Below are 11,360 nucleotides of genomic sequence, written 5' to 3'. Positions count from 1 at the left end.
ATCTTCATGACGATGTTCATTAGAAGCTCACTTTGAAGATACTTGCCTCTAGTGAACTTGCTCAATCCAATCTTGAGATGCTCTTTTTCTAACTTGAGCTTCTTGTTTTCTTCCTTGAGAGCATCACTACTTTTATCTTCCTTGAGTGCAACATTGTTTCTCTCTTCCTTGAGTTTCTTGTTTTCTTCTTTTAGCTTCTCATTCTCAAGAGCCAAGTCACCATCATGATCAAGAGTTTCTAGCACAATGGTGTTGTGGATTTTGAGCTCTTCAAACTCTTTCTTTAGCTTTTCATTGTCATACTTGAGCTTGACATACTCATCATAGTCATTGCACTCAACCACTTACTTGCCTTTGCCACTAGATCCTTGCTCAATGCTCTCATCAATTAAATCATCACATGATGTAGCTATATCAATCATAACAACATCGTTAGTAGCATCATGTGGCTCATTGGGTTAAAATTCTTGAGCAATAATAAGATTGTCATAATTAATCTTGAGAGTAGTATATTCATCTTTTAGTTTGTTATGGCTAGTGATGAGCTCTTTGTGCACCCACTCAAGTTTATCATGTTTATCTTTAAGCTCTTTCTTAGAAGATTTGAGCTCCTTGAGTTTGGATGACATAGCATCATTTGCTTCTCTAAGCTCAACACTAGCCTTTTTGTCTATCTCACATTTAGCTAAAAGATAATCATTCTTAATCTCAAGCTTTTCATTTTTAGCTCTAGTCTTTATAATAATCTTAGTGTATTTCTTTAGTAACTTACCAAGATCATCATAAGTAGGTGACTCATATTCATCATCACTATCACTATCACTATCATCATTATGAGCATGATCATCACCACTACTATCATCATCATGTGATACCTTGCATTCACCCTTGGCCATAAGGCATAGGTGTGTAGAGGATGATGGCGGTGGTGGTGGTGAAGATGATGAGTCAATAGCAATGGCGGCCACCTTCTCGTTGTCACTTTCATCATCGGATGATCCACTAGATGAATCAATGTCCATGAGCCAATCACCGATGATGTATGCCTTCCCACTCTTCTTCTTCTTGTGGAAATCCTTCTTCTTGTCATCTCTCTTCTTGTATGGCTTGTTCTTTTTCTTCTCATCTTCATCTTCATTGCTTGAGTCATCTTTCTTGCCCTTGTTCTTGTTCTTGAACTTGTCTTTCTTGGGCTTTGTGCATTGGTGAGCTAGATGACCAAGTTCTCCATAATTGTAGCAATCCATCTCAGAGATTGGCTTCCTTCTAGAGCTTGTGAAGAACTTTTTCTTCTTGCCATCAAACTTGATGCCACTCTTGTTGAGCTTCTTTAGCATCTTGGCGGTCTTCTTCACCATGAGAGCAAGACTTTCATCATCACTTGAGCTCTCATACTCAAGTCTTGCCTTGCCCTTCTCTTGGCTAGCTTTGAATGCTAAGTCCTTATCTTTCTTCTTGGTAGAGGATGAGCCATCTTGTGGAGTGATGTGTATGTACATCTCATGAGCATTGATCTTCCCTAAGATTTGTGTCGGTGTAGTGGTGGAAAGATCACCTTGATGTAGCACGGTCACAATATGCCCATATTTGTCAATGGGGAGGACACTCAAGATCTTTCTTACAACATCGGATGGTTGCATTTGAGTGAGTCCAAGCCCATTGACTTCCTCTACAAGAACATTCAAACATGAATACATTTCATTAGCACTTTCCTTAGGAAGCATTTCAAAAGAGTTGAGCTTTTTCATGACAAGATGATAGCGTTCCTCATGCTCACTCTTAGTTCCCTCATGGAGCGCACAAACGTCCGACCATAGTGCATGGGTGTCTTTGTGGTTCCTCACCTGATTGAACACATCTTTGTAAAGGCCTCTAAAGATGGTGTTTCGAGCCTTTGCATTCCACTTCTCGTAATTCACCTCATCGCCTTGTAGGTTAGTAGCATCCTGAGGTTTTGGAAAGCCTTGAGAGGCGGCTCTAAGTATACCAACATCTAGAGCCTCTAGATACGCTTCTATGCAAATTTTCTAATAAGGAAAGTCATCTCCCTCAAAGATAGGAGGAGGTCCATCCCCGTGAGACATCTTGCTCTAGGCGGTTAAGCCTAAATACATGAGCATGAGGCTCTGATACCAATTGAAAGGATCAAGATGCCCAAGAGGGGGGTGAATTAGGCTAATTCTAAATTTCTTTGCAATAATTAAAACCTATGGTTAGCCCAATTAACCCCTTGTGCCTAAAGAGTGTATCTAATTGTTCTACCGCATAAAAGACTTACAACCTAAGTTCCAATCCTACTCTAGCATGGCAATTCTAAGAATGTAAAGACATGAATTGAATTGCTCAAAGTAAATAGAGAAGGAGGAACGCGAAGATGTTTTTGTCGAGGTATCAGAGAGTCGCCACTCCCCACTAGTCCTCATTGGAGCACCCACGCAAGGGTGTAGCTCCCCCTTGATCCGCGCAAGGATCAAGTGCTCTCTACGGGTTGATTCTTCGACACTCTGTCACGGTGAATTACCCACAACCGCTCATAACTTGAGTTGGGTCACCCACAAGCTCCACCGGGTGATCACCAAACTCCCAATCACCACCAAGCCATCTAGGTGATGGCGATCACCAAGAGTAACAAGCACGAACTCTCACTTGACCACAACAAACCTAATGAGAAGGTGGATGCACACTTTGTTACTCTTCATCTTCACTAATGAGGGCTCTCTTTGGGATTCTCAAATCTCAATCACCTCACTAGGACCTTACTCTTCTTGGCACTCTCTAAGGTGTTTCTTAGCTATTGGAATGAGCAAAAGTATCCCCACACACGAGCGGAGGTTGTATTTATAACACCGGCTAAAAAACGAACCGTTATGTGCCTCTATGGGGTGACCGGACGCTCCGGTCATGTTTATCAGACATACCGGTCAGTATACCCCGAGCTCCAGTGGTTATGAGTTGATCGGACGCTGGCAGCGTCCAGTCAACACTGACCGGACGTGTCTGGTCATGTTTTCCCCTCACTAGAACCTTACTGATGTCGACCGGATGCTGGACCTCCAGAGTTTGGTCACTTGCTGAGCAGCGTCCGGTCAGTAACTAGAACCTGATCAGCGTCCGGTCAGCATTGACCAGACATGTCCGATCAGGATTCTCCTTCTTTGGGACCTTACTAGAGTCAACCGGACGCTGGCTCTCAGCGTCCGGTACCATGACCTTGCAGTGTCCGGTCACTTCTAGATGATTTCTCATTGGTCAAATGAACTGACCGGACTCTGAGCCAGCGTCCAGTCACACCGGAGCCAGCGTCCGGTCAGTATTTGATCCTCCATTCACTTCCAACTCTCGAACATATGTGAATGAAGTTTGCTCCATTAGATCAAAGGGCTGTTACGGAGCTACCTAGTGCTAGTTTTAACAAGTGTGCACCACACCTAACTCACTAGTCTCACCTAGGTCAAGCTACCCATTCATACCCCCCTTAATAGTATGGCCAAAGGAAAAAAAAGTCCTAAACTACTCTAAGTGTCTCTCCAACTCCAATCGACACTTAGAACTAGTCCATCCTTAACCTTGTCGTCCATCCTTTGAAAACCGAAATGATTTCCATCGTAGGGGCATGACAACCATGATTGCCCAATCAATCTCTATTACCATGACCTAACTCAATTGTTTCTACAAAACACACGTTAGTCACAGTAATCACGTATTGTCATTAATCACCGAAACCCAACTAGGGGCCTAGATGCTTTTATGTCCAACTATAGTGCATGGGTGTCCTTGTGGTTCCACACACGGTTAAAACATCTTTGCAAAGGCCTCTAAAGATGGTGTTTCTAACCTTTGCATTCCATTTCTCGTAATTAACTTCATCGCCTTGAAGGTGTGTGGGATCCTTAGGTTTTGGAAAGCCTTGTGAAGCGGCTCTAAGAATTCCAACATCTAAAGCTTCTAAATAAGCCTCCATACGGATTTTCCAATAAGGAAAATCGTCTCCCTCAAAGATAGGAGGAGGTCCATCCCCGTAGGACATCTTTCTCTAGGCGGTTAAGCCTAATTTTAGTGAGCACGAGGCTCTGATACTAATTGAAAGGATCAAGATGCCCAAGAGAGGGGTGAATTGGGATAATTCTAAATTCTTTGCAATAATTAAGCCCTACACTTAGCCCACTTCACCCCTTGTGCTTAGAATGTGATTCTATTATTCTACCACACAAAAGTTTTGCACCCTAAGTTCCAATTCTACTCTAGCATGGCAATTCTAGGAATATAAAGACATGAAATAAATTACTCAAATGTAAATGATTAAAGTAAAGAGAGGGAAAGGAATGCAGCGATGTTTTGCCGAGGTGTTAGAGAGTCACCACTCCCCACTAGTCCTCGTTGGAGCACCCACGCAAGAGTGTAGCTCTCCCTTGACCTGCGCAAGGATCAAGTGCTCTCTACGGACTTATTCTTCGACACTCCATTGTGGTGAATCGGCCACAACCGCTCACAACTTGAGTTGGGTCATCCACAAGCTTCGCCGGATGATCATCAAACTCCCAATCACCACTGAGTCATCTAGATGATGGCGATCACCAAGAGTAACAAGCACAAACTCTTACTTGACCACGACAAGCCTAATGAGAAGGGTGGATGCACACTTGCTACTCTCCTTGCATTAATGAGGACCTTAATCTTGGATTCTCAAATCTCAATCACCTCACTAGGCTCTTGCTCTCCTTTGCACTCTCAAAGAAGTTTCTCAGCTGAACAAATGGGTAAGAGAGCTCCCTTGAACGAGTGAAGTAAGTATTTATACCCCCTTATTCAAAACAAACCGTTGGGAGGCCGAGTCAGCACTCTGCGGGATGACCGGATGCTCCGGTCAGGGTGATCGGACGCTCCGGTCAGTTATCCCCACCACCGTATCAGAAAGAGCCGTTAAGTTCTGACCGAACTCTGACCAGCGTCCAGTCAGCATTGACTGGACGTGTCCGGTCATGAAAAACGCTCTTTAGAACCTTACTGATGTTGAACAAACACTGGCATCCAGAGTCCGATCACTTCACTGTTCAGTGTCCGGTCAGCACTGACCTAACGCGTCCGGTCAAGAAATTTTCTCTCTGGATCCTCTCTGGAGTTGACCGGACGCTGGCACCCAGCATCTGGTCCACTTTCACTCAGCGTTCGGTCAGTACCAGACAACTTCATTAGATCAAATGAACTGACTGGACTCACCCTCCAGCGTCCGGTCACAATCAGACCAGCGTCTGATCAATCATTTGACCCTCCATTCACTTCCAACTCAAAATCCTATGTGAATAAAGTTTGCTCCAATTGATCTTAAGGCTACTCCTGAGCTACCTAGTGCTAAGTTTGACAAGTGTGCACCACACCTAACCCACTAGATTTACCTAGGTCAAGCTAGTGGTCCATACCCCCTTAATAGTACGGAAAAAGAAAAAACAAAGTCCTAAACTACTCTAAGTGTCTCTTCAACATCAAACGACACTTAGAACTAGTCCGTCATTAACCTTGTCGTTCATCCTTTGAAAATAGAAACGATTTCCATCGATAGGGGCATGACAACCATGATTACCCAATCAATTGTCATTATCATGACCTAACTCAAATTGCCTCTGCAAAACACACGTTAGTCATAGTAATCCCGTGTCGTCATTAATCACCGAAACCCAACTAAGGGCCTAGATGCTTTCAGTCTTCTCCTTGAGGTGCGGCTACGGCGGTGGCGGCGCGACGGCGTTCGTGTGAGGCACAACTGTGGCGGCCTGACGGCGTTCGTGCGAGGCACCGTTGCGACGGTGCGTCGGCCGCGGTGACGATGCGAGGGCGCAGCGGGGCCGAGGAGTGGCTCAACAACGACGTGTTTGTCACGCCGGCAACACGGCTTGGCTCAGCGAGCTCCTTGTCTCCTCCCTTGCAGCCACGGGCCGGCACGGCCATGGTGGGCTACCGTGCCTGTGAGCACAAATCGGCACAGCTAAGGAGACATAGGGCCGTGCCTGGGCCAAGAGTTGGGCACGGCAGCATGAGACAGCACGGCACGGTAGGATGTCGTGTCGCATAGTGCCGTGCGCCCAGAGTGCCGTGCCGCATCGTGTCCGTGCGGCCCGGTTGGTCATGTACAGTGGTCATCGTCCCGTCAGGCGTATGACGAACGGAAATGTTCATCCGTAACCGAAAGCATCTGGACAGCGATTCCTCGCGAACGTGCCCTTAGCCGCGTGTTTGGACAGCGATTCTATCGGGGCTGTCGAAGCTGATATTATTTCACTCATCGCCGTCGGGGCCACCTCCTCTCGGTCCTTGCCTGTCGTCAGTCTCATCTCCAAGTGGACACAGGACCTGCAGGCTGCAGCTAAATTTGGGCCCTGTTCACTTAAACTTATCAGCTAGGGTACAGTATTTTTCTCTCATAGCAAATCAGCAAACAGTACTTTTCAGCCTATCTTTTCGCCCATCGCCAAGTCGTTTTACATCTTCTCGGTCTGGAGGATCATCATCAGTCTCAATCCATTTGTCCGTCATGGCTACCTGCCTTCATCGGCCATCTCTACCTGAGCACAGCACCCGCAACCGACACTCTAAATGTGCAGGTGCAATCCTCTTATTTTTGTGCCAAACAACGGCAGCTGCAAGCCTACTACAATCAGGCCCTCACAAGCAGGGGTGCATGAGATGCACCCCAACAGCATTCCATGCATGGCACAAGCTGCACTGTACTTGAAAGTATCCTGCCTGAACAGCTGAGCAGTCACATTGCTATGACTGTATAATAAAGCAACATATGGTATGAGTATGACATCAGAAACTGAGGGCTATATACCAAGCAGATGGCTCAAACATGCAGCAAGGTTTGGACTATGGAGGTCATCGGCCAATACTACTGGAACGGTTTCAGCTATAGCAATGCTCAATGTTTTTCGCCTCAGGAGTACACTCACACACGCCTCTATCATACAAAATCATCCCTCGCATAAATACGACCCCAAGAAAACCAACTCAAAAAATCGCTATGGCTAACATATTGATCCAACAATGTACAGATACTGTCACGACGATCGACACAGGTGCTTGCAGAGTTTGCATGCCTGACCAACTAACCAACCGATGAGACTGCAGCCGAGCTTTTCTCTGCCCCTACGCGATATCCAGCTTCTATATCAGGCACAGACTCGTAGCAATCACCGTTTTCCTGATGGCTAGCTAGTCTTCCTGATTTCTCCACTTGAAAGGTTCTCCCTTCGGTGCATCCTTTGGAGTGTTGTTTCAACTACTATCACCAGGTTCACTTGCAGGTGTTTCCACTGATCTTGCTTGAGTTGGAGCTTTGCCACCCCGACGCTCCTGGGAAGGGCAGCACAATGTTAGCAATCTAAGTCTGTGCAATTTGGAAAAAATATTACTCTTTTCATTATCGTTGAAATTATTTGAAGAAAGAACAAGTTGGCACAGCTCTTGCAGGCTTTGAAGGCGAAGGCACACATAACTTACAGCAAAAACGACCAGGCATACCAGATTGATATCTAAACTCATATGATGTGAGACCAATTAAAAAATGAAGAATGAAGGGCAGCCCCCCAATTAACCTACAAAGGATTAGTGAGAGCACAGTCCTCTAGCGAGTTGCCCCATGAGTCATGGAATTGTGATAACAATGAGTGCAACCAATTCAGTGCATATCGTATAGTGACCTGTACGGATACTTGACTATAACAAGTAAATAAAGGTGTTACCCAGCAAATCCAAATGTAAACAATGAGTGCAAACAAAGTGTTTATCATGGTGACCTTCTTGCTTCAGAATTGGCGGACAATAAGATTTACGGGCAACAAAATCAACACAATATTAACATACTAAAACAATGGGTACTCAAAAATAAGTTCAAAAATATGCACATTCCATCTTAACTTACATCTCTGTACGGAAAATCATCAACTTCAAGCATGTGGATGACATGCCCAATCTTTGGCCTCTTGCGAGCTTCAGGATCTACGCACCGCAGAGCCACTAGCAAAGCCTTCTTCAATGCCCTAGAAGTAGGCTTCTCAGTCATCTTAGGATCCAAAACCCCTTCAGAGTTTCTGTTGCTGACCATCATCTTCAGCCACTCAACAAGATTAATCTGAAAAGATTGCTCCACAAAGTTCATATGTGCACTTCTCAAGTTCATTATTTGCGTATGCAAGGAGGTACCACCATTACTAACCTCCCCTGGCGGCCTGTTGTAATCAACAGGTACGCGGCCAGATATTATTTCCATGATCAGAATTCCAAAACTATAGACATCGCTAGTTTCATTCAACATGCCAGTGCCCGCATACTCTGGCGCAACATACCTGCAAGCAATTAAATAAAAAATAAGCCACTGCATTCTTGCTTATCTTGTGTGATCCTAATCTTATAAGTAGTGTTGACGTCTAACCCAAATGTCCCCATGACCCTGGTTGTGACATAACTCCGCTCAGAACCCAAAAGTTTCGCTAGCCCAAAATCAGAAAGCTTTGCATTCCAATGCTTGTCAAGAAGAATATTGCTCGACTTGACATCACGGTGAACCACCTTTGGCTCAAGTCCCTCATGCAAATACATTAACCTGCACAATTATGTAAAATAATGTAAGCAGACAGTGACAGCCAAAAAAATTATGGACCACAGTAAAAGTCAAAAAGTGCATACCCTTTTGCTGTTCCCAGAATAATCTTCATTCTTATATCCCATGTAAGAGGGCTCACAGGACCAACATCACCATGGAGCCATTGCTCCAAGTTTCCATTATTAACATACTCATACACAAGCATCCTGGAAAAGAACCATATACAATGAATTTTATGATAAAACTGCAAACTCCTTGGTTCTACGATTTCACAATATAAACTAAAGCTATTGTCCATACAAGAAGATACCTTTGGTTGCCTTCAGCGCAATATCCTAACAACCGCACAAGGTTCTTGTGTCGCACCCGACCGATAGCTTCCACCTCAACCTTGAATTCACGCTCTGCCTGCCCCCTGATAGAACATAGCATCAAAGTTGATCAAATTCAGCAGCACAAAAACCACTAATTGAAATATACATTTCATCATCTATAGTATATATATGGCAGACTACACTATAAGCATGAACCCTACAAAACAAAACTTAGTTGGATATTTTCTAGTATCGAGTTCTTGCACAGAGTGTCACCATCTGAATTGTCACATCTCCATTGACAATTCGTATACATCTTGCTTAGACTATAATCAACATTTTGCAAAGGAAAGACGATAGCCAATTGAACACAAAAGCTTATAAATACGGCTATGCTTCAGTCCACAGGTAGCATCAGTACCTGTTGTTGAGCAAGTTTTTGACGGCGACCTGCACTCCACCCTCGAGCACGCCGTGGTACACTATGCCGTAGCCGCCCTCGCCGATCACCTTCTCGTCGGCGAACATGCACGTGGCGTCCTCGAGCTCCTTGAGCGTGTACCAGTGGCCCCACCCCAGGTGCGAGACCTCCGGGACCCCCGGTTCCCCGCCACCGCCACGGCTCTCCCCGCTGGCGCCCCGAGACGACGGGCCCCCGCTCCGCTGGTGGTGCGGGGGCGGCGGCTGCTCCGGGAACGTGATGCGGTGCTCCTTCCCCGTCTCGATCTGGATGGAGTCCGGCGGCGGCGCCTGCAGCACCTGGGCGAGCGGGGCCTTGGCCGGGGCGGCGGCGGGGGCCGCGGTGCCGCGGGAGGGCACCTCCTGGATGTCCTTGGGGGGCTTGGCGGGGTGCTTGGGCTGGGCATTGGGCACGACGACGGGGAGGTGGAGGACGGGGGTGGCCGGGACGGCGCGGCGGCGGCGGCGGCGGCGGGAGGCGAGGAGGCAGAGCAGGGAGAGGAGGACGAGGAGGAGCACGAATGCGGCACCGACACCGACGCCGACGAGCTCCCAGAGGTGGAGGCCGAACACCAGCGTGCCCTGGGACAGCTCAGAGTCCGACATGGGCGGCGCCGCGCTGCTCAGCTCAGCTCCCCCGGCTGCTCAGGCCGAAACGAAATGGTGGATCTCCCTCCCAAGAACCCCGCTCAGCAGAATTGGGCGCTACCAAAGAATGAAGAAATTTCCCAAGAAAAGAACCGCCAAGAACTGCGGTTTTGCAGGGAATTGGGCGCGCGAAGCCGGATTCATGCGGGGAACAACCAAGAATCTCTGGATTTCTGCAGGGGGCGGGCGCAGGCAGTGGGAAAGGTATGACTTTGCGGGGAGGGAGGGGATTTAGGACAGGATGGAGTGACGAAAAAGGTGGATTTGGAGGTTAATTGGGCCCGAAAAGGTTGGATTTGCGGGCAATGTGGGGGCTGAGACTGGATTATTTTGGGGGCGTGAGGAGCGACGAGCGAAGCGTGGTTAATTTAGCTAGCTCTGATGCAAAGCATGGATTTTGACGTGGAGGTGGAGGACTGGAGGAGGGTGGTGCCCGGTGGCGAGGTGTGTGGCTGGCCTGGGTGGCGGGGTGGTTGGTGGCGATCATTAGAGGCCAATCACAGCCCAAATCAACAAGAAATGCACACAAGGAAGCATGGACAGTACAGAAGTGACTGCTCAGAGAGAGTGAGAGTGTAGTGAGTAGAGTACGTACGATAGATAGAAGGGAGCGAAAGGGGACCAGGGGAGACAGATGAGACGAGGGCGGGGAGAGTGGAGAACAGAACAGGGAGGACGGAGGAGTGGAGTGCAGGACCAGTGGGACTGGGAGGGAGAGGAGAGAGGATCACAAAACAGGAGCAGTGACAGCCAGCCTGACAGGGTGTTTGCATAATTGTACAGTATTGGTGGCGACTTGGAATTGGGCGATAGAGAAGTCAATACCGGATCCCTAAACAAATGCACAGCAGGATATTTTTTAGGTCGCAAACGCAAACAGTCTCGGTTTCAGACGCGAGCGGATCGAGTTCATGAGTTGCAACTTGCACACCCCGTTTTTCAAGTTCAAGCGTGGGAATCTCAGGATCGGATGATTCCTGTTCGGCTGCGGCCACAGCCGACAGCCGACAGCCGCTTTTGCTACAATAAATCTATGAGGGGAGCGAGCTTCGGCTCGACTGGTCAGGCGGCGAGGCTTAAGGCCTCAGCCTGTCGACCGGAGTTCGAGCCCCCCTGGGGCAGAATTTCCAGTACCCACCCAAGAAAAATTCCCTTGTGCACGCGAGCCTGATGACTGTGTCAACAACGGTGCACCTCTGGTGCTGTCGGTCTGATGATCTGTTCCGGTTCACTCGGCCCTTCAGGGTATGTGCCAGGATTCGAGGGTTTTCTTGACCTGGGTCATACGGTCCCTTCCTATGACAATGCCGTGAGGGCGATTCTTCCCTCACCGATCGAGTTTT

At 47.5% G+C, this 11,360-nt stretch overlaps 1 protein-coding gene across 1 annotated transcript; it reads right to left on the bottom strand.

Annotated features, from left to right (window-relative positions):
• Positions 1-6,870: 6,870 nt before the first annotated feature.
• LOC136494951 (probable serine/threonine-protein kinase At1g01540) lies at positions 6,871-10,661 on the bottom strand. Its single transcript, XM_066491122.1, has 7 exons — positions 9,332-10,661; positions 8,907-9,011; positions 8,680-8,802; positions 8,426-8,596; positions 8,210-8,339; positions 7,916-8,125; positions 6,871-7,347 (listed from the first exon to the last, which is right to left on the bottom strand). Exons 1-7 carry the CDS (start codon positions 9,973-9,975, stop codon positions 7,270-7,272), a joined length of 1,461 nt encoding a protein of 486 aa, XP_066347219.1. The 5' UTR covers positions 9,976-10,661; the 3' UTR covers positions 6,871-7,269.
• Positions 10,662-11,360: the final 699 nt, after the last annotated feature.

Source organism: Miscanthus floridulus, chromosome 11, assembly GCF_019320115.1.
Source record: "Miscanthus floridulus cultivar M001 chromosome 11, ASM1932011v1, whole genome shotgun sequence".
Lineage (NCBI taxonomy): Eukaryota > Viridiplantae > Streptophyta > Magnoliopsida > Poales > Poaceae > Miscanthus > Miscanthus floridulus.
Note: the sequence above shows the minus strand (reverse complement) of the source record. Positions and strands in the feature narration are given on the sequence as shown.

Bases quoted from the DNA above. Each gene is read 5' to 3' on its own strand.
- LOC136494951 (XM_066491122.1), bottom strand. From the start codon at position 9,975: ATGTCGGACTCTGAGCTGTCCCAGGGCACGCTGGTGTTCGGCCTCCAC. The intron at 8,803-8,906 runs GTATCTTCTTGT...GTTCTTTTCCAG, and splicing joins TGCGCTGAAGGCAACCAAAG to GATGCTTGTGTATGAGTATG. The intron at 8,597-8,679 runs GTATGCACTTTT...ATAATTGTGCAG, and splicing joins ATTCTGGGAACAGCAAAAGG to GTTAATGTATTTGCATGAGG.